Raw genomic sequence first — 26,348 nt, forward strand, 5'->3', positions numbered from 1 at the left:
TTGGATGCAGTGAGCGGTACACTAGTATTCCATTCCGAACATACAGTAGCCTCTGATACAGCATGTTTTGAAGCTGAAGTATGTAATTCCTGTGACACTAGTGCCACCGAACGGAATTGCAAAAATAAAAACAATTTTCAGAACAGCTTTCCGAAAAAACTAAAGGATTGTGTATGAACTGTAATATTATAATTATGTGTCTTTGGATAGAAATACTGTATATAGATAGAAATATATAACTGCTTCTGTGTAAAGCCTTTTTATCGAAATGTGAAATATGCCACATAGATTTTTTTGTTTTTTTGCAAGTAAAATCTTTCAGGTTTACTATAAGACAAAATATTCTTGTCCTTCACCTATTTTACACACTGTATGTAGAGTCAAAATTATCTCCTCAGACTGGATTCCAAAACTTGATTCTGTTGATCTGGAACAAAAATGCTCCCCTTGTGTAAAGCATGATATTTGTGATTGTGTTTGTGTTGGGCTTCTGATTAACAGCGATTGGTGTTTATTGTACCATATAGCTTTGAATCCTACAGCAGCCAGACAAGGTTACCGACAATCCAAAAAGACAAAGTCCACGGCATTAAGCCAACTCTAAAGATTTTTAGCCCATACAGCTCCATTTACGACATACAGAAACAACTAGATCTCTAGTTGAGTTTGGTTCACCAGTCTGAGAGGATTCTTTACATAGATTTTCCCACTATTCTTAATTTCTGCACTTGAATGCGAATGTCGTGATTTTTAAGGGAATAGTTCACCCAAAAATGAAAATTCTAATTATATTGTCCTTAACTCGTATGACTTTCTTTTTCTGCGGAACACAAAAGGATATATTTAAAAGAATGTCACAATCGCTGTTTTCCAAACAATGGCATTGGATAGCGCCACATTTTTCAAAGTGCGTATTTTTCAACGTTTTCTTCAAGGTATTCGATCACATTGTATGATGAACAGACCAAAATGAAGGTCTTTATTCACTCTGAAATCGAAATAAATCAGTGATCAACTTGTGTAAATATGGCGACATGCCATTAACACCAAACCTCATTGGTTCTTCCACGTCTCGACACCAAACGATATGATGTCATTGTACAAGAACCAATGAAGGTTGGTGTTATTGACGCGTCACAAAATTTGATTTTGGCTCTAAATATGATTTGATTTCTGATGGCTTAATTTAAAATTGTCCTGAAACAGATTTTTGTATATTTTTTATTTTGGCCAAATGTATTTTTAAGTACTTGCTCCTTAGTAATCATTGAGAAGTTTATATATTTTTTTTACTGTTACTTGAATCATTTAATGGGGCCTTAGAAACATTGTATTTATTGACTCGTCTTTTAATTGTATGGTTATTTATGTATTCATTTTGCCTGTTTACAGGAAAGGCAGAGAGAGAACACCAGCAACGCAGAAACGCTCATCAGCCAGTCGGAGAGAATTGAGAACCACAGAGACGGCAAGTTAACAAATCACAAAAACCATATCGCACACATCAGTACTTCAGAATAACAGTTGACGTCTGCAAGTTTGTGAAAACAAACACTATGGTTTAGTGGTGACAGACTTCATCGGGGAATTTTATTTATAAATAACAAAATGATAACAAAGAATTGGCCGGACAGTGTCTAGTACAGACTGATCTCACTGTGAATTCGGTGACAGGAGGTCGAAAGTTATTCAGCTGAATTCGATCTGTGCTCACCGAAATTGAAAGCACTGCCCCCAGTGGCCAAAGCGGGAATTGTTGTTGAAAGTATGGGAACGCGTGAGCTCCGATTTCAATGTGAAATGTCTACAGGGTGGTGTCAAAAGCAAGTATTATTTGTAAAGTATGTAAAACAGTCAACAGGAATGCATATATTCTAAACCATACAGCCTAACCCCAACCCTGAACCTGACCGTCAATGGAGTAATAATGTAACCTTAGTTGGATGCGACCTCATTACTGATTATGTAAACACAATTACTTCATAGTTTCCACTGCTAACAGAAGCACTTCAGGAAAAGGTATTTGAATTGATGCAAAAATGTCTGATTGGAGATGGCACTTGACAGGGTACCAGAACATTCGGTAGCAACATGTTGTTTTGCTGCGTAATTATGTTGTACTAGAAAGCGTATGCAAAGGAGGAATCTTTTGGACTTTTTCAAATCCATTTGTAAGTTCATACTGTATGTTCATCCATTATAAACTCCTCTTAGACAGCAAAAGATCTTCCTCTTCTCAAAATGTTTATAGAAACAGTATTATGGGCAATTCTACAACAAGGTAGATTACTTTGTCGAAGAGTCACCCCCAACAGGTCAAGTCCTTTATTTAGACCCAGAGTCTGTTGAAGTCACTTTGAGGTTTTATGGCCCTTGACCTATTTGGTGTCTGTGCCCTTACTCAACTGCGCAGCCCGGTAGTTGTGGCCAGGGTGAGAGCAGGGCCAAGCAGAGATGGCTGTAATGACTGCACAAATGAGACATTTTGGTCTGACAACTCTCTGATTGTTATTCAGACAAAGGAAGTTTAAGGCTGGGACAGGACAGGGAAGAGCGGTTTATATATAGATGTTGTTTAGAGAAGGGGGGAGGGGCACACTTATTGTCCTTAACATTTTTTGAAGTTTGGGTCAGAGTCAAAGCTGCTTCCGTGTCATTTTTTTTTCAATGTTAAAATACTTTCTTGTATCACAGGTTTATATGCCAGGGAGCCCTTTAGGGGGACAGGGCGGGATAAAACATTTTCTGAAATAGTTTTGCATTCCATTGCAATAAGTTTTGCATGTTCTTGCAATAGTTTACATTTACTACGGTTTTACTATTCTAACTATATTTTTACCATATTTGTGATGAAACCATAGTAATAATCTATGTTACTCTAATTGATCTATAATCAAAAACTTTGGTAATACATTTCATAATTTGTGTTTATAGTTTTGGATACCATAGTTTAACAGTCTACACAATATTACTATAGTAAAACCATAGTTTCTGCCAAAAAACAATACGTAAATTATGGTTTTACTATAGTAATATTGTAGAATCCTAGGCCATTATTTAAATTTCACATGTGTTACCCTGATGGTGTTTAGTGTTTGTGTGAGTGACACTGAGCACTGTTTCTACATGTTTAATGGTCATTGCTCCAGGAATCACAATTACATCCCGTAAAGCCTGAAACATGGTTACCGTATTTTTTTCGGTGAGTTTTTACTGTAAATTTAACTGAATTTTTTTACAGTGTATAGTAGCCTAACTTTTATTTTGACCATGGTAACTATTGTGGTTACTGTAGTAAAACCATGGTTAATTTATTGTGAGGGAATGCAAAACTATTTTAGAGAAAAAACTAAACTATTCCCATCCTGGCCCTTTACTCTATGAGTAAACAATCATAGGTCGATTACTACAAAAAGTGTAAACACTTGATATGCGAAGCTCTAGAAAATCCACCTCCGTCTATCGCATAAACTAAACAGATTTTGAGAGTTTACGTGCTTGGCGCAGGTGTATTTTCTAGAGCTTCACATTGTGTCAAAATGTGCCTTAAAGTGGTGGAAATGGTTTATGTGCAGAATGATGATGTGTTTTGACCATTTTTGCATATGTTATGGGTGTGCAATAGCTTGATGTGACTGGCCAAATGAAAGGTAGGATCTCGGCACACAATTTTTCGAACATAGCCGTTGACATTCGGTAGCTGCTATGTCAGACTACTCTACAAATTAAGCAATTTTAATAGCACCACAGAGTGAATTATGGGACAAAATGCTTACATATAATTGTCTCTTCACATTAATGTATGATAAAAGAAAGTATTTTAACATTTAAATAATTGCATCAGCTTTCAAATGGAATGGTCTGGAAAAGTGTGATCTGGGGAAAAAGTAACAGAAGACGCAACACTCTTTTAAAAAATGTGCAATATGCATTTTCTATACCATCTAACCAATTAAACACTACCTCAAAACCCAAAGACCAGATTGGTCTCCCTTCAATTACACATTAAACTTTCAAACTTTACACATTAAAAATGGAAACAAATAAATAAAGAAAACTTATGGCAGAGGGAGTTTGTTGAGCTGCGGTCTATGTATAGTCAGGCATTTGTCTGACAGTGTGGAGAGTCTTTCTTTGCGTTGAAGGAGAGGAATGTGTCTGGGGTTTGGATCTTCAGACTTCATTGCCTCCCACATCACTTGTGGTAAACAAAGCAGAGAAGATGGCAATCTAATTAAGCTCCCGACTGGGCCAGAGCTTAGGACTTGGTGCTGGATAAAAGTGTCAAAATATGTCAATTACTCTCGTCTTAAACATGTCTTTAAAATTCAGATTCAGTCATTTAAGCCTAGCAATGCAAACTTAAAGAGCCATTCATTTAATAATGGTATATGTGAGTGTTTCTTCAACTTCTGCCACTTTTAAACTACATGACTTCATGTTGCCTGTAAAAATGAAATGTGTGCTTTGATCCTGAATGAAGCTGCTGCATCACATATTTCTTTGCCAAATTGCTCATTGTGGATGTCATATTCTGTGAATTAAGACCTTTTTAACAACTATGCACATTATAATTACTACATACACTGGGCTGGACTGGGAAGAGAAATCGCCCTAGGATTTTACATGGCAGCTGGCCCAAATCTTGTTGGGGTGGGGGGGGTTGGTGTCCGCTGTCCTTTTCTGCATATCGCGGTGCCGTTTTGTGGTCCATTCTGCATAACGCGGTGGCTCATTTTAGCTTATCGCGGCCCATTCAGCACGTGTCACGGCCGACCCACCTGCCTGCTCGGTTCTCCCGATGGCCGTTCCGCCCATGATCGGCCCCAAAGTGCGTCGGCCCACCGGGAAAATGCCAGGTATGCCAGATTACCAGTCCAGCCCTGTACATACACATGCACTGCTAATCCTGGTACAAGGAAAACATTATTAGAAATGAAAAGTACATTTCGCATTTAGATATGATGCATTAATACGGATTTGATGATGTCAGGTTTTGACTGAGCAGATTGTAATTAAATTAAGCTAACTGTTAATTAACTGTATGCTTATGATTTCTATGCTAATAAGTCCACACAGGAAAAATATTCATTGCTTTTTTCACGCTTATTTTGGTGAGTCAAGTGGCTTTTTTTGCACTTGGTTTTTCAGGCCAAGTTGCTTATTTCTTTTGTGAGATCTGGCAACACTGCAACTGGTATTTCACCCACCCTTAGCGCAGAGTACTTTCATATTAAAAATAACATTATTATAACCGTTTTTGGTTTATTTCGAACTGGTTACGATTTCAGATGGACACTGCTAAACTATTCCCATCCTGGCCCTTTACTCTATGAGTAAACAATCATAGGTCGATTACTACAAAAAGTGTAAACACTTGAAATGCGAAGCTCTAGAAAATCCACCTCCGTCTATCGCATAAACTAAACAGATTTTGAGAGTTTACGTGCTTGGCGCAGGTGTATTTTCTAGAGCTTCACATTGTGTCAAAATGTGCCTTAAAGTGGTGGAAATGGTTTATGTGCAGAATGATGATGTGTTTTGACCATTTTTGCATATGTTATGGGTGTGCGATAGCTTGATGTGACTGGCCAAATGAAAGGTAGGATCTCGTCACATAATTTTTCGAACCTAGCCGTTGACATTTGGTAGCTGCTATGTCAGACTACTCTACAAATTAAGCAATTTTAATAGCACCACAGAGTGAATTATGGGACAAAATGCTCTGTGCTACTAGCGTCACCAAACAAAACAAACAAAATATTCAATTTTAAAGCCACTTTTTGTATTGTGCCCAATGCTTTACTTGATCCTTAATATTGCTGCAGTAATACTGTTGCCACAATATTATGTAATGCATTTGAAATATTTGAATTATATTTAAGAGACCTATGTAATTATTATATTTATAATAATTTTAATTATTCTATATGACCTGTTTTCTGGTGCTTTTTTTTAGTAAATATTGGTATGTGGTTAATTTTGATACATTTTATTAATTGGCATATCTTGTAATTCATTTGAAATAAATCAAATAAAAAGTTAATCGATTAATAGCCCTAATTTGACCATAAATATGGCACACTTCAGCTTTAAATGTGATATTTAACATACTCCGCAGCATCTTACCTTAAAAAATAGCATTTAAAAACACTGATTATCATAAATCTAAAAATATATTTGAAAAGCCTGTTAGGGAGTATATCCTGGCTGAACCAACAATGTAAATAATGTAAGACGTAGACTAAGCACTCTCAGAAGCACCAACTGTGCTCTGCTTCTTCAGAGAACTGAGAATGGTAGAAACACATCGATACTTCCTGACCAGATGTGAAAAGCATCAGGATGTCGGGTAGACTGCTGTCATACAAATTACAGGGACATGCTCACAAATGCTGCTACCTTAAAAGAGCATTAGCTCTCTATCATTACAGCAACAGACTTTGACCAGTGAGAACGTAAATCTCTCAAATACTGTCAATTTGGACGAAATACAGTTTTTATGCTTTTTCCCCCACCATAGGCATGAAAAACCTGGTAATATCAGTCAAGTTTTTTAAATTGTGATTTACAGGTCTAGAAAAGTTACAGGAATGAATAAAATCTTTAAAAGATTTCTATAACTAAAAAAGTTCTATAACTTTTAAAATGATGCTACATTCTGAAATATTCATCAACTAAATTGCTCTTATTGACTTAATTCTGTATCTATCTATATATATTAGGGCTGTCGATTTAACACGTTAATTCAGTGCGATACATTTTTATAAAAAATTATGCGTTAAAAAAATGTACGCAATTAATCCCCCCTGGACCATAATAAGGAAGATTCCTGAGAAATGCAAGCTTGTAGTACCACCTGTTTACTACAGAGGGCAGTAAGTGAAACTTCAGCTGTGTGGCAACAAGCAGTTTATACAGTGAAGGGAACAACCATCCAGCAGCAGCACAACATAAACATGCGATACATTCAAAACACTTGATGGAGCGTAAATCCGAACTAAGGGATCTCAAGATGTGTTCTAAGTATTAAACTATATGTAACTTGACACAGTGACCTAAAAATGTTATGTTTATGACGCAACACACCCGAGACGCTACACAAGCATGTCTGACGCTTGTTGAAATTGACGGGTCCTTAAACAAGCCCTCATAATAAATCTCGAACTGATTGAAAAATTCACTTGTGAAATGGATTGCTGTGAACTGTATGCCAATGATTGACTTATGATCATTAATATGGTAGTAAACAATACATTGTATTCTAAAGCCGCTTTTTGTATTGTCTTATCAATTATTAACTCTTTTGCCACAAGAATGAAATGTTATTTATATATATATAATTTTGTAACTATTTAAAGATAAATATGTATAATTATTTAATCATTATATATAGAATTATTGTTATATGAGGGCTTTCTCAGCATATACGATTATTTGCGATTAATCGCGATTAATTAATTGGGACACCATGTAATTAATCCGATTAAAAATGTTAATCGATTGACAGCCCTAATAAATATAGATAGATATAATAATACAAAATATATATTGATATTTATATATATTTCTCCAATAATGAGGAACAACTGGAAATGTCATGGAAATTCATTGGCCAAAAGGTTTGGGAACACTGTGGCACTTTTTGTTATTATCACAAAGAAATGCCAGGATTTAATTAGAATTATTTCAAAAATAGATGTTTTAATTAAAATTTTAGGCATTTTTTTTTATTATTATTATAATTTTTTCCCCCATTTGCTTTTGTTTTGTCAATTTGGAGCTGGATTGGATCTTTGTGGCGATGAGGAACATAAACGTAATGTATTTTCCTAATAGTAGGCTGAAGGTTTGACTCTAAGCATAAAAGACTAGTGTCACTTCCTGCACCCAACATGTGTTCTCTTTGTCCTATATCCCTGTCGTATGACAGCCTTTGCTCTTGAGTGTGTGGATACACAGGAAATGTGAAAGGAAATGTCTCCATCTCCGCCCAGCATGCACAGCTCATTACAATAACCATCTTGCATTCCTTTGGCTATAGTCCTGTACGTTTTGTCTGCATCTGGCTGTCTATATTTGCTTTTTTATGTCTTTTATGTCACATTTAGAAAAAATTGTGAATGATCCGATATTTTGGTTTAAGAATATGATTTTGTCTGTTTGTTTAAAGTTAATGTGTTCAGAATTGCATACGTTCTACTCATACTGTATAACTTATGAAATAAATTAAATGTTTGTATTTCACATAACTTAAAGCTGAAATAACGTTTTCAGTATAAAAAGCTTTCTCCTATCCCAGCGTAAAGGTATATTTCATCCAAAAATAAAAAAGTCTATCATCATCTGTATGAAGAATGTGAATAACCAAAAATACTAAAAGAAGAAGAATGTGAAAGTGATTTGTATCTCACCCACACACATCATATTGCTTTAAATATATTGATTTAACTACCGGAGTCTTATAGATAACTTTTCTGCTGACTTGATTCATTTTGGCACCCATTCACTTGCCCTATGGACCAAATATTATACTAAAAATGTTCCTTTGCACATCTGGAATGGGATGAGGGTGAGTAAATGGTGAGAGAATTTTCATTTTTGGGTGAACTATCTCTTTAATATGCAGAAACGGATATAAGTAAGCCATACATAGAATAATTTTCTCAAAAACTAGTGGTTGACCGATATGGGTTTTTCAATAGTTAATTCTGAATTAATTTCATTATTACGATTATTACACCAAGTGACCAAAACAATATCTTGTCATGGCTTGTTACGAAAAAAAAGAACATGTTAGTGCTATCAGTTATCACTTGTCGCTTTAGCTGTTCTTCTTTAGGACGCTGTGGCCCTGTTTACGCTTAGTATTAAGATGCGTTTTGGGCGATCCATTTCAAATGGGATGATGCTAAAGAGAGATGTGAATGGGGTCCAAAACAGTTTCAGATTTGTCCTCATGCCGCATTCGGAGGTAGTCGAAAATGGGGTGTAACGATTTACTTATTTTCATTCACTCAATTTTACATCGATTACTAATTCCTGATTTCTATCGGCCTTGAAATATGATTTTTTTGAATCGTGGATCGTTAATATTGGTCAATAATCGGTTAAACATGCTAAAAATCAAATTAATCATGATTTGAAAAGAAAAAGTTTACAATATTTTAAAATATATAAATATTTTAATCATTTGTTGTGTGATTTAATGAAGACATGCTGATGTCCTGACTTTCAAAGAAAAAAAAGATGGGCAAATGTAGCCATTTTGCTTCTATTCCACAACACTCCCATAATGTGAGTCACGTTCACTGATCAGGACGATTGGGACTACAGTCGGCTATGATGTGTATCGCGCAGTCTGACATAATGTCGCATAGTATGCCATGGCGATATCAATGTATTCATGTCGTTCAGTCTGACAAGCAACAATCATAAAGGACTATTATAAATCGTACAGTGTGCACCCGCCTTAAGTGACACAAAAAAATAGATCTGAAACCTTTAAAGTCCAGATACAAGTTGAAAAAAATTGTGCAAAGAAAGCTGGCTTTTTTCCTAATGAAGTCTTTCACATGAATTACTGTTAATTTTGCTGCTACTTTATCTAGTAGACTAGTTAACAGGAAAGTATTTCTTAATAGGTTACACATTTATATTGAAATAATGTGTATTTAAAGGTATGTGTTTTTTTGCCTATAAAAGAATACCCCTAATTAGTGTCAAAGACAGTGATAGATATTCTAAACTGATGTTGAAAAAAACATCAACACTGGTATCGGATCAGGATTGGTATTGGACGACTAGAGAGAAATAGCGGTAATGGTGTTTCCCTAATTAAAACATTTGATCACAAAAAAACTGCCAGTAACATGCTTTTTTGAAAGAAAATAATTGTCAGATTTCAATATTTAAGAGAGCGAATGCATATACATACAAAGGAACTTCACAGAACTTCTTTAGTTTGTCTGATATTAACATTCGGTAGGCAAACAAAGCCAAAGCTCTGTTAATACAGGTACTCAAGTTTGCGCTAAACGTCATGTTGGTGCTTCGATTAAATGAAAGCTTAATTGAGAGAAACATTGCACCATTTTTGTACACTTTCTTTTTTACTTTATTTGCACTTTGGGCGATATCATGCAGTATGCATAATGCGTTGTTGTAGTGCGTAGTTATTGATGTATGTTGTCATATTATCAGACACCCTCCCTTTGAAATCCAAACACAAAGCAATGTGTCTTGCCTGTTCGCTTGTGATCATCCAAAACGCATCTTAATATCAGGTGGAAACAGTGCCTGGTGTAGTGAAGGAATAGTTACATATGTATTTGTTCTGTTGCAGGCTCCACCCCTGACATGGTTTTAGTACTAGATCCTCTGGTTCGAGAGAAAGTCTCTTGCCCTCTTACCCAACGGATTCAGTGTGATCTTGGCTTGCCCTCCTCAGAAGTCATTCCTTCGTACCGTGAGCATTCTGACTCTGGAGGAGAAGAAGAGTTTAATAGCTGTGACTCCCATCAAAGAAAGAGGCAGATCTCCAGCGCTTCAGACCACAGTCACAAATCCTTCACCTGTAGCACTGACCAAAGCTCTCTCTCTGGACCAGCTGAAGAGAAGGTGGGTGCAGGTAGATCTTTGTCTGGCATGGTTTCAGAAACTCAGCAAATTGAACAAGACCAGAAGAAACTTGACAATGGTGTGGAGACGACTCTCTTTAGGGGCAGGGCCAGTTCAAGAGACTACTCACTGAATGGGACCACCAAGAGGCCTGAAGACATTTCAGAACGAAAGGTAACTAGCACAGCAAGAGGAAGTTAATGGGATCTCTTGGGAGCAGTCCCTCTGTTAGTTCCACCAGGAGGTACTGTTTCTCTACAGTTCAGATTTAGACAGACAGTCTAACTTCTGTCCTCCTGAAGTCTCCTTTATTGATACACAACTAGCCACATCCTTCTGAACAAGCTTCATCAGAATCCAATTTGAGTATCATCAGAGAAAAACAATATAAAATAACGTTTTTGAGGAATCTTAAAACTGCTACTGTGCAAGCACTGTAATAACTTGAAGCAATATATTTAGTGTTGTAAACAGAAATTACATTATTGAAAAACTGGATTATGTTGTTCTCTGGGAAGTTGATCTTCAATAAATCTTTTTCTATAGGCTGCATCCAGTAGAGACACTCTCAGGTCTTCTCTCTCTAACGGCATTGAAACAGGTGAGCAGTTCTGTTCAGTTAGATGTTTTTTCTACAACCCCAATTCAGAAAAAGTTTGTACCTTAAGGAAAATGCTAATATAAACAAAAAGGTGTGATTTGTATTTTAAATTCATGCTTTGCTATATTGAAAGCACCACAACTACACATTATATGATGTTTTTCCTTGTGTATTTCATTTTTGTTTAAAAAGAAAATACAGTCATTTTTAATCAGATGATTGCTACACGCTCCAAAAAAGTTGTAAATTTAAGACTAATAACAATTTGATGAGTTGAATAACAAGGAGATGTGAAACAGGAGATGTTAAACAGGTGAGGCAATCAGTGTCATAGTATATAAGAGTCTCCAAAAACAGCCTAGTCATTTAAGAGTAAGGATCATTCAAGATTTGTCAATTTGCCAACAGATGCTTCAGCAAATAATCCAGCACTTTGAGAACAATGATCTCCAAAGACAGATTGGAAGGATTTTGTGCATTTCACCCTCTACAGTGCACAACATAGTTAAACGTTAAAAGATTCGAGGAATCTGGTCAAATCTCGGTGCATAAAGGGCAAGACGAAAACCACTTCTGAATGCACTTGATCGCTGATCCCTCAGATCTGTCTTAAAAAACGGCAAAGCAGAAGCCATACATCAACACTGTCCAGAAGCGCTGCCAACTTCTCTTGGCTCGGTCTCATCTTAGATGGAAAGTAGAACAGTGGAACTGTTTTTTCACTTTGTGTTTTTAAAAAAAATACAAAGCCGTCGTGTTCTCTGACCCAAAGAGGAAATGGACCATCCAAGCTGTTATTAGTTTCATGTCCAAAGCCAGTGTCCGTATGGGCCCGGGTTTGTCAGTACCCATAGCATTGGTAACTCGCACATCTGTGAGAACACCATGAATACAGACAGATATGTAAGAATTTTGTGCAACACATACTGCCATCCAGCACCATCTTTTCCAGGGACGCCCCTGCATTTTCCAGCAGGACAACTTCAGACCATATACTGCACATGTTTCAAGTGCATGGCTGTGAAAGCAGAAAGTGTGGGTGCTAGATTGTCCTGCCTGCAGTCCTGACCATCTCCAATTGAGAATGTGTAATGCTTTATGAAGCACACCATACAGCAACAAAGACCCCGTACACTTGTGCAGCTAAAGACCTGCATAATGGATGAATGGGGGAAAATTCCACTTTCTAAACTTAGCAAACTTGTGTCTTCAGTGCCCAAATGCTTAATAAGTGTTATTAGAACAAATGGTGATGTTTCACAGTGGGGGAAACACTTGACTGTCTCAACTTTTTTGGAGCATTTTGAAATTACTGTACATGAAATTCACAAGGAAAAACATAATATAATGTGTAGTTGTAGTGCTTTCAATAAAAAAATTAACCCTAGGAAAGGGTGAATATAATTTACAAATCACACATTTTTGTTTTTATTAGCATTTTTCATACTGTCTCAATTTTTTGGGAATTGGGATTGGATAAGTTTAGCAGATCACTTCAAACAAACCTCACAAATGGTTTTTGTTTTACCACTAGAGGCTCCCAAATTTCATGAATATTAATGTAAAAAGTTATTATTAAAATATATTAGTATTTATTAGTATCATACCAATGATCAATGCTATCCAGCATGATTTGGGAGTCTTCCAAAGAGCATCTTGTGTGTTTCAATGGAATCAAAGAAATATGTCCTTTTGTATAAAGGAGTTCACCTGGTCAAATCTCATTGGCTTATTTGATTAATGACCCAGAAATAGTCCAGAATCAAATATTTCACATTAATTTTGTGTTAGAACTAGGGCTGTCAATCGATAAAAATTTGTAATCGAATTAATTACATGGTGTCCCGATTAATTAATCGCATATACAAATATTTGCTGAGAAATCCCCTCTTATAACAATAATTCAATATATAATGATGAAATAATTATACTTGGTATCTTTATAATATATAAAAATTATATATATATATATATATATATATATATATATATATATATATATATATATATATATATATATATATATATAAAATAAATAAATATTCAGATAATTAAAATGCATTAAATTCTTGTGGCAGAAGAGTTAATCATTGATAAGACAATATAAAAAGGAGCTTTAGAATACAATGTATTGTTCACTACCATATTATTGATCATAAGTGAATTTGTCAATCAGTTGGAGATTTATTGTGAGGGTTTGTTTAGGGACCATCAATTTACATCTGCGTTAGACATTTTTTTTTTAGAAACAAGCCAGGGGTACATAGTACACAATACTACAGATATATTTTACAATAATGCCAAGACATTATATTCATTACATAGTGTAATGGTTTTCAATGCTTTGGAGTTGTTGGAGGTACAAAGAGTATTTAAATAATATTTTAAGTCTTTACAAAAAGTGCAAATAGGGGCTTTATAGACATAAATTTACACTTATGTATTAAAAACTTAGCAAGAAAAATAAACAGATTAATCAGAAAATATTAACTTATCAAATCTGTGAAAACCAAATAAAACATCTTTATAAAGCAAAGAAAAACTAGTTAAAATAGAGGTACGTACAAACAAACAAACTTTTAATCTACAGCATTACAGAAGGCATAGGCGGAAATCGCGGGGGGAAACCCCCTATCTGAGGGTTGTCCCCCCCTAAAATATCATTAAAATATGTTTATTGTAAATAATATAATGATATATTATATTATTGTAAATAATATAATGATATATTCTTAAAATAATTGTTTAAGAAATAAAATAATACAAATGCAAACGGGGCAACAACGAAAAAACCCCTTTGTGTCCCCTTCAAATATTGCTCTTGAGAATTGTTATGTTTATTGTCCCCCCCAACATTTTGATGAAATTTTCGCCCCTGACAGAAGGAGCAAAGTGGATCTATTTCAGGGAGCATGTTTCTTAAATAAAGATTGACTGGGTAAAAACGCTGTAACAGTTTAAAGGACACCTCATTGGTAATTAAATATGTATGAGGAAAAGACCGTATGACCTGTGTCAGACATGCTTGTGTCGCGTCTCGGGTGTGTTGCGTCATAAAAATAATATGTTTAGGTCACTGTGTCAAGTTAAATATAGTTTAATACTCAAACTTTAAACACATCTTAAGATCCCTTAAAGATCGCATTTGCGCTCCAAGTGTTTTGAACGCAAGAAATTGTTTTCTTCACTGTATAAACTGTGTGTTGCTCACACAGCTGGAATTTCAATTACTGCCCTCTGGAGTTAACAGGTGGTACTACAAGCTTGAATGTCTCAGTTAAGCATTGCGATTAAAGTGCGTTAATTTATTTAACACGTTAATTTTTGTTAAATCGACAGCCCTAGTTAGAACGTTTCTTTGTTTTACATTTTTACAAATCCTAATATTTAGTTTATTTTCAGGTGTATATTCATTTTAAATCCCAGATTTTCAATATGTTCTAAGATGGCCCCTCACTGCATTATTATTTTAGATTAATTGTTCAAATTGGAAATTCATTGCCAGTACTGAGCCCTACATATACTGTATGATGTTTTGTTAATTTTATTGGTAACAGTCCAGTACCGCATTACTCAGATTAAATTAATTGATTAAATTGAAATATTTGACTTGAAAAAATATCCCTAAAAATCTATTCCAGGGTGCAAATATTGCCCCTTAATGGTAAAGCTAATTTCTGACACTGCTAAACACACACTATTCAAATCGTACTTGCAAATATCACATAACTAGTAAGCTAGAATACAAAGCAGGAAGTATCTAGTACAAATTAAAAATGTCTAGATATGACAGTGTACCAAATAAAATACACCTAATATAGTACCCTTGCATTACAAGTGTGTTTTTGCTTTCCAAGATGTCAAGTGAAGTTGATGTCCTCCAGTTTTCTTTTAAGCATCAAGATGTCTCTCTCTTCACAGTCCTTGGGCTCTATCCCAAGATCTTTACTCTTTCTTATGACCTAATAGGGCCATTACCGCATACACAAGCCTAGGGGCCTGGTCCAGCATAATGCTTAATCAGTCTTTCCTCTCTCCTCCTCCTTTTGAAGAGACCAAAACATCCTGCATCAACCATTGGAAAGAAAATTCCCAAAATAGATCCCTGTAATATCTCAATTGTATCTCCAAGACAGCAATGAGATTCAATGGAGAGCAAACAGAGACTTTCTTTTTTTTTTGTAAAATTAAAATACTCCAATCCCAGCTTAATATGCAGCGACATGAAAACATAGCTCTGCTTCTTTGAGCATCCTGACCAGCCCAACACTGCAACGTTAGCTCCACCAATGCTGTAAGTTTTGAGTGGGACTATGAGTTTGTCAACCAATAGAAGACAGAGAAGTGTTTGGGGAAACCTTGAAAATGTTGGGCTTTGTAGTGAAACACAAGCAGGACGAATTTCTGTATAAATCATTAATAAATCTGTATTTATACAAATTGTCACATTGAAATGTTTGCAACAAATGATGTAAGGATGGTTTACAAATGATTTATAAGAAACTGTTTTTGCATTGTTTTTTGCAATTCCACATGGCGTTGCGCAAACATTGCACACTTCACCTTTAAACGAATGTTCTGATTTCTAAGTTTTCAATCAACTTCAATCGAAGAATTTGTGGCATTATGTTGATTAATATATTCATCCTGCTTTATTCATCTTGGTGCAACTACACTAAAGCCAACCAGGACAGCCGGAACCTAGGAGTGGTGGTGGTTGACCAGCTTAACTTCACCGGCCACATCTCATCAATCACCAGGTCTTGCAGGTTCGCGTTTTACAACATCAAGAAAGTCAGACCTTTCATGTCAGAATATGCTACAAAGCTCTGGCCATCTCAAGACTTGACTACTGCAATGCTCTGTTGGCCAGCCTCCCAGCTAGTACTATTAAGCCACTGCAGATGGTCCAGAATGCTCCAGCACGTCTGGTCTTCAATCAGCCAAAGAGACCTCACTTCACCCCACTCTTGATTTCACTCCACTGGCTACCAGAAGCTGCCAGCATCAAATTTAAGGCTTTGACTCTGCCCTTCAGGACAGCCAATGGAACCACACCCACTTACTTCAATTCACTTCTCCAGGCCTATGTTCCAAATTGTTCTACGGTCAATGAATGTGCGGTGGCTAGTGGTCCCATTGCAAAGATGCTCAAATTCTATTTCACGATCAATCACTTTCTCTGTTCCTCTGTGGTGGAATGAGCTTCAAACCTCCACATTATCTGCTGACGCCATCTGAACATTCAAGTTCCGCAAACATTTAACCTATGCACACTAATTGCACTTACTATCTAACAACAATAACAAAAAAATCCTTGTCTGTCTCTTTCTTCTACGCTAGTTAGTACTCCAGCCACTGTGAGAACTTGGCAGTGCGATACTGCAGAAATTGACTTTTGTATGAAAATTGCTTGCTATGTTCTTCATTTGCTTATCTGTGTGCAGCTATTTAAAATTCTTCCAAGAGCAAATTATCGGACCTATATTTTCTGCATTCATTTTATCCTCTTTTTTCAATACTCATACTCTTGTTCTATGTATATACTGTAACTTGCTCATTTGCTTCTATTTTTATTTCTCCTGAGAAATTTGAAATATTTTGTATACATTTCTTTCCAGATTCTAAAAACAAAAGCGCATTCTCTGGGCCCTTCATTCGCACAAATCCTGTGTGTGACAGAATGCGTACATTTGCCGAACCTGTTACGAATGTGCCTAGAAGTATCCATGCATCTTCTCAGTCAACAAACACACATGCTACTTCAAAAGCGTCTGCAGACAAGTCCCAGGACACCCTGTCCTGTTCATCCTCCATCCAAAAAAAAGGGAGGAATGTCAACGAAAATGTGTTTGCCCAGCCCAAGCTTTTCTCCAGCCAATCACGTGCCGCAGTGGGAGGCTCAAATGGTCACATTGAAAATGTTAGGCATGTGTGTAGTGCCTCAGAAGAAGCGCAGACTCCTGAGGGAACAGCATCTTCAGGGACCCAGGACACCCGTGGGGAACCGGAGTCAAACATGAAGACCTTCCTCAGCATCGAGATCAAAGATGGGCGAAATGCAACGTCACATTCTTCACTGTCGTCTTCTACAGGTGTACACAATATGAGCCCTCGAATCATCACAGCTGCTGCTCCACAGAGAACAGGTAAGAAAATGATTATCCAAAGGCCATTTATATTTGTGTTAAAAAGGACAACATATATTTGTTCATGTGCAGGGTCTGAAATGAACTTGAGTTTGAAATACCAGCTATAAATATATTTTATTGTGCATGAAATGTGATTTGTATCATATTTGTTTTTTTTATATATTAAAGAAATAATGCATATTGCACATATAATGCACACTTACCTAGAGCAAGCAGTGCAGAATGAGTAAGGAGATGTTCCCACAGGACATGTGTTTGCATTCAAAAACAGCTAGATTGAGCATGAACATAAAGCAGAATGCATTTATATATTCTGATTTTGTTAGAAGGCAGTTTCTGTGATGGGTTGATGGATGCAGCAAACACCAGAGATCAATGCATCACTTGCATTTTCATATTCAAGCTAGTATCACTGTGAAACTGCACCTTTCCCAAAAACCATTAAGACCATAGGGATTTTTCCTCTAAAATGTTCATGGTGATGGAATGCCATTAGGAATGTGTTGCCTAGGGCTGTGCCGATACAATGATTTATCGATATAACACAATGCTTTTTCTTAAGATATTGTTTTCATACATTCTGTATATACAGTACTCTCATCTATTTAAATATATCAAGTCCAACATTTCTAAATAAGCGCAAACTCTAAAGGCCTTTGCCCACTAAAGGTGACCATAAGAGGTGAATCTCAGATGAATGGCACTTTAACTTACAAAGTGATGTGAATTAAATTAATATTTATTGTCCACTCATGTTGAAATTGGTCTTTGGCCCCCCCCACGTGGTAGTAAAAAACGATATATAAAAAAAAAATAAACTGTTTTATACAAAAATAAATTTACCGTAACAAAGACAGGTATTCACATCCACACATGAAGACAACTACACTGATATCCTTCCTTTCAGCCTTGTACACATCAGAATCATCATATTACATTATTCAATAAAACAACAGAAGTTGGTATATATAACCTCTTAACAATATTTTTTGTGGCTCTAGGCACTCTATATCATTGTCCTGAAGGCAATTTTTCAAATTCATTGTACATTGGATGTAAGGGATCCCTCTCTATCATCATGGCTTTCCTCCTTGTTTGAGTTATATACATGTCTGAAATCTGTCTTTGTGGCTTCCCAATTATTTTACTTGCAATATTCACAACTCTTGTTGTTGATCCCTAAGTTTACATACCAACATATGATGGTCAGAAGGTCGCTGGTTCGATCCCCACAGCCACCACCATTGTATCCTTGAGCAAGGCACTTAACCCCAGGTTGCTCTGGGGGTATTGTCCCTGTAATAAGGGCTCTGTAAGTCACTTTGGATAAAATATTTGACCATTTACACAGCTTGGCCGTTTATTGTAGCAGGTTGACACAATGTTCCCTTTTACTGGGAACGATCGCCATTAACACATTCACGCCCTTACAATAGGTGGCGCTACTCTACAAGCAGTTTTACGCAGGTATGGTAGGTGGCGCAAAGCACCTTTCAAATGGTCCACCCAATGTCCATCACGGATTAGAAGAAGAACTAATTCACAGTTTTGCAAAATGACAAGCAAATGATCACTCTAGTTAGTGAGCAGATTGTGAAAAGAAAATGGAGGGAAAAAATGCAGCAGCAGTGTTGAAGAGTTTGTTGTTGAATGTAAGGTAGTAATGCAGCAATATATTTTACATGTTAAAGAAACCAGTATGAGAAAATTTGATTCAGTTAAGGCATTTGATGCAAATGAAATACACATTCTCACTGCTGGAACAGGATTTCATCCTCAAGTTACTTCAGGGTTTAATGTTGGTCAAAACCAAAAAGCCACCTTGCGCTGGTTTTGGTAACTGCAACAGCTCCTGACACGTGATCCAAGGCTCATATTTTATTAGTCAGAGCATTTCATCGCCAGGCGAAGAAAAACAAATGGACACACTCACTGTAAAAAAGCTCCTCTTTGATACGTTGTGAATGTTCGCTTCCGGTGAGAATGGCCAGTTAGGTATCAATTGTTTCAATTCAAAATGTTGATTGCGGTGAAAATTTGCCTTTAGTGTGCAAAGGCCTTATGTCCATCATTGGTGGCCTTAAAGTCCATCATTTCTTAGTACGATCAGAGTTTTGGCATGAATGTTTGCTCAAGTCGATAATGGCTTCTTACGAATCCATTGTTTCGATTGAAAATGTTGATTGCGGTGAAAATATGCCTTTAGTGTGCAAAGGCCGTATGTCCATCATTGGTGGCCTTAAAGTCCATCATTTCTTAGTACGATCAGAGTTTTGGCATGAATGTTTGCTCAAGTCGATAATGTCTTCTTACGAATCCATTGTTTCGATTGAAAATGTTGATTGCGGTGAGAAATCACTGCGAAAATTCGCCTTTGGTGTGCAAATGCATTAAAATCCATAATTTCTTAGTATGGTCAGAGTTTCAGCATGAATGTTTGCTCTAGGTGAGAATGACTTGTTAGGAATCCACAGTTTTGATTCAAAATGTTTATCGTGGCGAGAAATCTCAGCAAAACATTTTCTTAGTACAATCAGAGCCTCTTCTATGAGGATATTCAATCATGATCCAATTACGATATTGTGATGGAGCTTGATATATTGAATTGTGACGCATGTATCTTGATTTATATCGTATCGTGAAATTATTGGGTGGTAACACTTAGACTGCCGATTGTCAGAATTCTGAAGAAAAGGATAGATTATAATTCTACTGGCTAAACTGAAATTCCATTAGGATTTTTGATTAGGATTTATTCATTCTATCTGATTGGGATATAATAATCCACAATTATCCTTATCGGTACTATTCCAAAAAGATTTCGATTATGTTTTGTATTACGTTCCCTTTGGGAAAATTCCCATTATGATCCAATAAGACTTGTTCCAAATTAAGACCTCAATGGGGATTCCTTAGTATTCCATTTTTTTTTACTAGGGCTGTTGGGTCACAGGCCTAGAATTAGGGAAAGATTTGATACTATTAATGGATAAAAGGCTAGAAAACTGTCATATGTGTTTCACAGATGTTTTTATGAGCAAAGGTGTGTGGGCTGATGGAACACACTGGAGTTCAAGCCATACATTTTCTCAATTTGGCAGCCATGTTGGAAATTACACCCTGAAATGAAATGGATGAGTCTGCATATTTGGTGGGTTTTGCATTTAAACTGCAAACAAATCTATTCTACAGAAACTATTGCAGTTCCCTTAAGTGTCAGTAGAATTCAATCGATTTTATTGGTCGTCACTTTAGTTTACTTTTTCATGTGAATTCACAGTTTATAAATTGATTACATAATGATCTACAGTCATTTCGACCACTTTTGTAGTACATTTTCTGTAGTTCACTCCAAAAATGAACTACATATGGTTTTTCTTTTTCTGTGGAACACATAATTAGATATTTAGCTGAATTTCCAGGCTTGTCTTTTTCATGCAATGAAAGTGGATGGCGAATAGAGGCTGTCAAATTCCAAAAAGTATCATAAAGTGAGTCCATATGTATTGTGTTCTGTGTTCAAAGTCATCTAAAGCAGACTTTGTGTGAGGAACAAACTGTAATGTAAGTAAAAACTTACAGTAGTCTTGCTCTTATCTGACCACAAAAATGTCCCTCATCACAATGAGAGTAGTGCTCCCATGTAGCTTCAAATTTATTGTTGGCCTTTCTGGGGCTTTTTCTGTAAGTCTCCATGGTGACACTGTGAGGTTTGGGATATGAAATTTTCTAGGCAGTTTCACTGTCTGGATGTTATATTGTATCTTCTATTTCCTTATAATGAAACCAAGAGTTCTCTTACGAGAGGTTCTCTCGTATTGCGTAAGCTAGCTTACGCTACGGGAAAGATTAATCTTTTCTGAGATATTGAAGCCAAAAAATTATCCTTAATTTTGTATCATTTGTCAACGCAGTGCAGCAACTGCAGACCTTGAGCGGGCTAGCTAGCGAGCTCATTGGTTGCTCTGCGGCAACTGCTGCAGCCTATAGACGAACTTGGGCGAACTCGCGTCCAATGAGAGGCGTCCGCGCGCTTACTGCATCAAAGCCCGCCAAAATGGCCGTGGCTAGAGTGCATATAAGCATAGTTCGTAGGCTGGAACCCTGATTTTCATCTCTTCAGCGAAGCTCTTCGCATCTCTGAACTGGAAGCCGCGTCGCCGTTCGAGGGGCCGCGCCCCTCGAACGGCCCCTCTCAGCGCCGGAGACCGCCACATCATCTGCGCTCTCTGCCTGGGACTGGGGCATGCAGAGCTCGCCCTCGCTGAAGGCGGATGCGACCTCTGCGAGGAGCTTCCAATGTCGACCCTGCGGGCTCGTTTGCCCATTCTCTGCCCGCTCTGTCACACGGCCAGCAAACACTTCTCTGTATGTAAGTCCCGTGCCCGCGACTATGCTCGCGCATCACTTAACAGATGTGACTCTTTCCGCATTCACCTCAATCGGGAAGTCACTCACAGAACAGCCTGTCCCTGCTGTCTGCGAGCAGTCATGCATAAGCACAGTAAGCGCGCTCACACATTCTGTTCAGCACGCTGTGTGCAGCAATCAGGGCGATTTGGCCATTCACCCTCTAGCGTTACGCTTCAAAGCGTGGGAAGCTATCCCAGGGATATCCAAATGGGTGTTAAGCACAATAAAACAGGGCTATTTGCTACAGTTCGATCGTCGCCCTCCCCGCTTCAGAGCGCGGCTCGAAACTATTGTGAACACGGAAGCAGCCTGCATGCTTCGCTCAGAAATAGCAAACCTTCTGTGCAAAAGGGCCATAGAGAAAGTGCCGCCTTCGCTGAGCGAAGTTAGGGTTTTACAGCCGTTATTTTCTTGTTCCCAAGAAAGACGGCGGCCTCAGACCAATATTAGATCTCAAGGGTTTGAACAAGGTGCTTGCAAAAAGACCGTTCAAAATGCTTACAATCAGGAAACTCCTCGCGCATACGCGCCAGGGGGACTGGTTTATCTCTCTCGATCTGAAAGATGCCTACTTTCAGATTCAGATAAATCCCCGTCACAGGCCATTCTTGAGATTCGCCTTCGACGGCCAGGTTTATCAATACACCGTCCTTCCGTTCGGCCTGTCTTTAGCACCCCGTACTTTCACGAAGTGCATGGATGCGGCGCTCGCACCCCTGCGGAGTCAGGGCTTGCGAATTCTGAACTATTTGGACGACTGGCTGATTATGGCACAGTCACATACGGAGCTTCTGTCTCACAGAACAGTTCTCCTCAGCCATCTGAACAGTTTGGGTCTTGCAGTCAATTGGACCAAGAGCTCACTACAGCCCAGTCAGGCAATTTCCTTCCTTGGAATAGAACTAGACTCCGTGGCAATGACGGCTCGCTTATCTACACAGCGCGCGCGCCGTGTTCAGCGACTAGCCGCGTCCTTTCAGATGAACAGCCTCACGCCTCTGAAAAAATTTCAGAGAGTGCTAGGTTACATGGCCTCAGCCGCAGCAGTACTTCAGCTGGGTTTACTGCGCATGCGCCCGCTTCAGCATTGGCTAAACACCCGCGCGTCTCGCCGGGCTTGGGCCACAGGCCGCCAGCCGATCAAGGTGACTCAGACCTGTATTTCAGCTCTGCAGCCCTGGACAGTGGCCGAATGGTATCAGCGGGGAGTGACGATGGGAGCTGTATCTCGCCGAAAAGTCATCTCGACAGACGCGTCCAACACGGGTTGGGGCGCGGTCTGCGAGGGCTCTCCGGTTTTTGGCCTATGGTCAGTTCAGGAAAAGCTCCTTCACATAAATTGTCTGGAAATGATAGCGGTCGAGTACGCGCTTGTGCGCTTTCTCCCGGTCATTCAGGGTCACCACGTCCTGGTCCGTTCGGACAACAGATCTGTGGTATCCTACCTAAACCGTCAGGGCGGTGTCAGATCCAGGAACCTCTTCCATCTGACGAAACGCATACTGAGTTGGTCCCAGTGCCACCTGCGCTCGCTGAGGGCGACGCACGTGCCAGGCCACCTGAACGACGGCCCAGACAGACTGTCCAGAGACAATATTCCTCCAGGGGAATGGTCCCTGCACGCTCAAACAGTCCAGAAGTTATGGCGCATATTCGGCAGAGCAGAGATAGACCTCTTTGCGTCAGAAGAGAACTCTCACTGCCCAATATTTTTCTCGAAAGCGAGGACGCGCTGGCCCAGGACTGGCCCAACCGCCCGCTTTACGCCTTCCCTCCCATCTCGCTATTGCCACAGGTAATGCAGAGGATCAGGGAAACGCGTCACTCGGTGCTCCTCATAGCCCCGCGTTGGGAGAATCAGACATGGTTCCCGGAGCTTACGCAGCTGTCACTGACAGCGCCGTGGCCCATCCCAGTGAGAGCAGATCTCCTCTCTCAAGCTCGCGGCACGATCTGGCATCCCCACCCAGAGCGCTGGGCGCTGCACGCGTGGGTGATCAACGACTACCCGTCGCTCTGCCAGAAGGGGTAATAAACACCATCATACACGCTAGAGCCCCTTCCACGAGAAGACTCTATGCGTCAAAATGGTCTGTGTTTTCAAAGTGGTGCACCGACAGAGACCTGGACCCACGGACATGTGGGGTGTCGTCGCTGCTCGTGTTTTTACAAGATCTGCTGGATAAGGGCAGATCCCCATCTACGCTCAGTGTATGTGGCGGCCGTCGCGGCGTTCGCTGAACCCCTGCACGGCCAGTCACTGGGAAAAAACGAGCTGGTCATCCGCTTCCTCGACGGAGCTAGAAGGATGAACCCCCCGCACCCCCCATCGGTTCCTATCTGGGATCTTTCTATAATTCTCGAAACTATGAAAGCCCCCCCTTTCGAACCACTTCAATCCGTGGATTTGCAATACCTTTCACTCAAAACCGTTTTTCTGACTGCCCTGTCATCAGTCGAACATGTGGGAGACCTTCACGCGCTGTCTGTCAGCGCTGCGTGTCTTGAGTTCGGACCAAGTGACTCCAAGGTCATTTTAAAGCCTAGACACGGCTATGTTCCCAAGGTGATCGGTACTCCTTTCAGAGCACAGGTCATTTCCCTATCGGCGCTGCCAGCATCCGATAGCGAACGCAACGCCAATCTCCTTTGCCCAGTCAGAGCACTGAGATTGTATACTGCGCGCTCCGCCTCTTTCAGACGCTCTGAGCAGCTTTTCGTTTCGTTCGGAGGGCGCACCAAAGGTCTCGCCGCCTCGAAACAGACACTGTCTAGATGGATAGTGGACGCTATTGCTGCCGCATACGCGTCAAAAGACCTGCCATGCCCGTTGGGCATTAGGGCTCACTCCACTAGAGGCATGGCCTCATCGTGGGCATGGTCCAGCGGGATTTCCATTCACGACATATGTGTGGCAGCGGGCTGGGCTTCCCCCTCCACCTTTGTCAGATTTTACAATCTGGAAGTGCCCGCCCTGCAGGCAAAACTACTAGCGGTTTAATACGCTACAGCTCCCCTGGTGAGCTGCACTGATGGGACTCATTCCACACAGACCGGCACCGCCGCTCTGTCGTTCCCTTCCCACTATGTGCTTATGTATTACACACACACTGGCCCGCACTCTTGCCGGCCAAATATTATTTCCCCACTCACAAGGCCTCCCCTGGGTCCCCCCACCCCCGGGGCTCATGCAGTGGATGCTTGGCGCGCACGGCGTTTACAATGGGTTCCCGTAGCGTAAGCTAGCTTACGCAATACGAGAGCACCTCTCGTAAGAGAACGAATCGGTTACCTAACGTAACCTCGGTTCTCTCTAGATGAGGGAACGAGTATTGCGTAGCCGGCCGTGCTCGCGCAACGAGCGACTTTCGCTTCATTCAATGAAAACCAGGGTTCCAGCCTACGAACTACGCTTATATGCACTCTAGCCACGCCCATTTTGGCGGGCTTTGATGCAGTAAGCGCGAGGACGCCTCTCATTGGACGTGAGTTCGCCCAAGTTTGTCTATAGGCTGCAGCAGTTGCCGCAGAGCAACCAATGAGCTCGCTAGCTAGCCCGCTCAAGGTCTGCAGTTGCTGCACTGCGTTGACAAATGATACAAAATGAAGGATAATTTTTTGGCTTCAATATCTCAGAAAAGATGAATCTTTCCCGTAGCGTAAGCTAGCTTACGCAATACTCGTTCCCTCATCTAGAGAGAACCGAGGTTACGTTAGGTATCCGATTCGTTTTCTCTGGAACACCCGAACACTTGGATGTTGTTTTGTACTTTTACATGTATTTCTCAAGTAAACAGTCAGTAATACACAATAGAGATATAAGTTAAGAGCAGAGAGAATTTAATTTCTTTTTCTTGTCCTTATCATTTGATATTAATTAGAGATATACCAATAGTGGATCTTGCTGGTGGTGGAAAATGCTGATAACCAATAGCCTTTCAAATGGATTTTTATAATGTTAAAAAATGTTCTTAGTCTTTCCTTACTATGACGGGAACAGACATACAGACTACACAATTCCAAAATTAATAAAATCCCAGATGCAGTTTATTGTGCATCCAAACACAATAAAGACTCATACTTATTTTGGGACTCTTATTTTGAAATGACACAGACATGGCTGAGTTACAGTGCTCTATATTTAAGTGTTTACCTATTTTTTGTGCTCTATTTATTCACTAGATTAGGTTTTTTTATGATTATTTACAAGATATGAAGTTGGGGGCACAGTCTATGAAGGGTCACGTTTCAGTTTTTATTTATTTATTTTTTTTATAATTCTGTTTGCATCCCCCTCTTTAATATGAAACACCGATCAGGGGTGTAAAGTAATTGAGTAAAAATACTTGGGTATTAACCTTAAGTATTATTTTTTTAGATTTGTACTTTGCTCAAGTGCAAAATCGACAGAATGTGATTTATTCATTCAAAACTATGAGCATGAAGTGAGAAACACGAACGTTTCTTTTTTTCTTTTTTTTTTTACTAAACTTTATTTTACACGCCTGTTACTTTCACAGTTTGGACATTTATGAAGTCAAAAATGATCATTCACATTGCAC

The 26,348-nt window shown here is 39.0% G+C and overlaps 1 protein-coding gene across 2 annotated transcripts in view; it reads left to right on the forward strand.

Moving 5' to 3' along the window:
* LOC127638986 (smoothelin-like) overlaps positions 1–26,348 on the forward strand; it is a 98,975-nt gene that overhangs the window by 33,384 nt on the left and 39,243 nt on the right. For both annotated transcript variants that reach the window (XM_052120774.1, XM_052120785.1), the window contains exons 6-9: positions 1,393–1,468; positions 10,346–10,794; positions 11,167–11,221; positions 16,843–17,370. In XM_052120774.1, the coding sequence (XP_051976734.1) occupies positions 1,393–1,468; positions 10,346–10,794; positions 11,167–11,221; positions 16,843–17,370 (1,108 nt within the window). The remainder of the gene's footprint in view (positions 1–1,392; positions 1,469–10,345; positions 10,795–11,166; positions 11,222–16,842; positions 17,371–26,348) is intronic.

This window comes from Xyrauchen texanus, chromosome 4 (genome assembly GCF_025860055.1).
Source record: "Xyrauchen texanus isolate HMW12.3.18 chromosome 4, RBS_HiC_50CHRs, whole genome shotgun sequence".
NCBI classification, from domain to species: domain Eukaryota; kingdom Metazoa; phylum Chordata; class Actinopteri; order Cypriniformes; family Catostomidae; genus Xyrauchen; species Xyrauchen texanus.